General features: G+C 37.7%; 1 protein-coding gene across 1 annotated transcript; it reads left to right on the top strand.

The window, feature by feature from the left end:
- Positions 1 to 271: 271 nt before the first annotated feature.
- On the top strand, positions 272 to 1,189 carry LOC100762529 (putative vomeronasal receptor-like protein 4). The gene has a single exon (XM_027429766.2). It carries the CDS (start codon positions 272 to 274, stop codon positions 1,187 to 1,189), a length of 918 nt encoding a protein of 305 aa, XP_027285567.1.
- The last annotated feature ends 1,681 nt before the right edge of the window (positions 1,190 to 2,870 follow it).

The following is a 2,870-nucleotide window of genomic DNA, read 5'->3' as shown; positions in this document are numbered from 1 at the left end:
ATTCTGTATAGGATGTGACTGTAAACGCCTTTACTATTGCTAGTATGCTGTATATACAGGCGGATGCATGGAGAAGTATATGGGAATGTAGAGTGTGATATCAGTCTAGAACATCAAAAGTTAAATGTATAGGTTATTCAAGAATAAGTAGGTAAAACAGAGTGATATAGACATACTGGCCTTTGAATCACAAGTTTGATGCATGCTCTTATTTTTCAGATATATGAAATATCCTTCTATGGTAATGTTACGATGAATACAATTTCTACATATGTTCTCCTTAAAGAATGTCCTTTATTTCCAAGCTGGACTTGGAGTCCTGGCCAATATTTTTCTCCTTTTTTTCTGCACTTTCATAATCCTAGTGCATAGATCTAAGCCCATGGACCTGATCTCCTGTCAACTGCCCTTCATCCACATAGTGCTGGTCCTCACTGGAGGGGATATTGGGCTTACAGATATATTTGAGTCACTGAACTTTGACAATGACTTCAAATGTAAGACAAGTTTTTACATAAACAGAATGATGAGAGGCCTCTCCATCTCCATCACCTGCCTTCTGAGTGTGTTCCAGGCTGTCACTATTAGTCCTAGTACCTCTTTGCTGGCAAAATTTAAATATAAACTAAAAAAATACATGATCTATGCTTTCTTCTATATGTGGTTTCTCAACTTGTCATTCAGTAGCAACCAGATCTTCTATGTTGGGGCTTTTACCAATGTGAGTGAGACCAACCAGATGAGGATCACCAAACATTGCTCACTCTTCCCCATGAACTACATCATCAGGGTGCTGATTTTAATAGCAACAACCTCCAGGGATGTATTTCTTGTAGGAGTTATGCTGACCTCAAGTGCATACATGGTCATTATCTTGTTCAGACATCAGAGGCAATGCAAATATCTTCACAGCCTCAGCCACCCAAGACTGTCCCCTGAAGAAAAGGCCACCTTGACCATCTTGCTATTGGTAGTTGTCTTTGTGGTCATGTACTGGGTGGACTTCATCATCTCATCCATTGCAGTCCTGTTATGGATGTACCACCCAGTCATCCTGACTGTTCAGAAGTTTGTGATAAATGCCTATCCCACAATTACTCCTTTGGTACAAATCAGTTCTGATAACAGAATAATCAATATGCTGACAAATTTGCAGTCAAAGTGTCACAAGATTTTTTTAAAAGGGTAATCTTTCTGTTCTTTAAAAAATCTATTTATTTAAGTGTATGAGTGTTGTCCCAGCGTGTATGCTTGTGTATATTCCTGGTGCCCACAGAGGCCTGAAGTGGTCATTGGATTCCCCAGAACTGGAATTACAGATGGGTGTAGGGAGTCATGCTGGTGCAGATGAAATTATTTTTTTCTAAAAACAAGATTTTTCTTAAACTGTCTAATGGTTCAAGTAGCAAAGTAAGATTCTTCATAATTAATCAAAATTTGTATTATAACACATATACATTTTTATACACTGTGCTGCCAGTAGTATAGAGTTCTTTTTTAATTTTATTTTATTTTATTAGTTCAGATTAGGAACAAGCTTGCTTCAGATGTCAATCCCTTCTCTCTCTCCCTCCCCTTCCCCCAACATCCCACCTGCCCTTAGCCATCCCCCCTACACTCCCCAGGCAGGGTAAGGCCCACAAAAGGGGCGCCCCAAAGTCTACCACATCATCCTGGGCCAGGCCTAGGCCCTTCCCCATGTGTCCAGGTCAAGAGAGCATCCCTTCACAAGGGATGGACTTAGAGTTCTTTAAGTTCGTTGTACAACAAGTTGATATTTTCAGAGTAATTCCCTTACTCTGTCCTTTTTATTTTATAACATAAATATTCCCCGATCATGAGATTATTCAAGGAAGCTTCTTGCTGACAGTGACTTTTTAAGCTTTTTTGAACATATTTTAATTAATTCTAAATCATCAAGAATAGTTTAAATATCCTATTGTAGCTTTAATTCTGTTTCCTAATTATAAATTACATGTATCCATAAAATAATGTGAATTTATGTTTTCCATTTTTACCAGTTACTTAATGAGTCTTATATGAAAATTTGCTGTGCCTGTTTATTTGTTCTTCATTTGATCTGCATTATTGTAATATTATCAGCAACGAAAATCATTTATATACTTGCACATGTTGTCCAGGGTGGATTTTGTGATGTGTTTATGCATGAGTGTGTGCACAGATGAAAGATGTGTGAGCATGGGCCTACATGCTCACCTTGGTTCTTGTTCTGAAGCAATGCTCTTGTGTTTTGCAAGAGCATCTCTCACTGTAACATGGAGCTCACCAAACAGGCCAAGAAGGTAGCCTCAGGGATTTTCCTATGTCTCCCTCTCCAGCTTTGGGATTACAAGTATGCATCCCTATACCACTTTAAAATATTTTTTATTGAAAACAGTTTTTTTCATACGATATATCTGGCTTAGAGTGTCCTATCCTCCATCCATTCAAAGTCCTCCACATTTCCTCTCCTATCTGGATGTGCACACTTTTTATTCACCTTAGAAAACAAATAGATATATCAGTATTAATAATAAAATAAATTATAATAAGATTAGTCAAAAACAAACTGGCGTAGGACAAAACAAAGAAGAGAAAAACAGCCAACGAAAAAGCACAAGAACACATAAAGATGTAGAGGCACACAAGTCACACAGGAATCTCACAAAAACACAAAATCAGAGGCCCTTATATATAAAACAATATATAGGCAAAGGACCGGTAAGGTAAAATTAAGAAAAAACAAAACTCAGTATTATCCTACAAATAACCTTCAAAGAATCCATTAAATTTGTTTCATGTTTGCCATCTACTGCTGGGCATGAGGTCCACCCTTTAGAGTGGTTTCTCTCACCAGTGAGATCCCTTGA

This window comes from Cricetulus griseus, chromosome 8, assembly GCF_003668045.3.
Source record: "Cricetulus griseus strain 17A/GY chromosome 8, alternate assembly CriGri-PICRH-1.0, whole genome shotgun sequence".
Classification (NCBI taxonomy): domain Eukaryota; kingdom Metazoa; phylum Chordata; class Mammalia; order Rodentia; family Cricetidae; genus Cricetulus; species Cricetulus griseus.
Note: the sequence above shows the minus strand (reverse complement) of the source record. Positions and strands in the feature narration are given on the sequence as shown.

Bases quoted from the DNA above. Each gene is read 5' to 3' on its own strand.
- LOC100762529 (XM_027429766.2), top strand. From the start codon at position 272: ATGTTCTCCTTAAAGAATGTCCTTTATTTCCAAGCTGGACTTGGAGTC.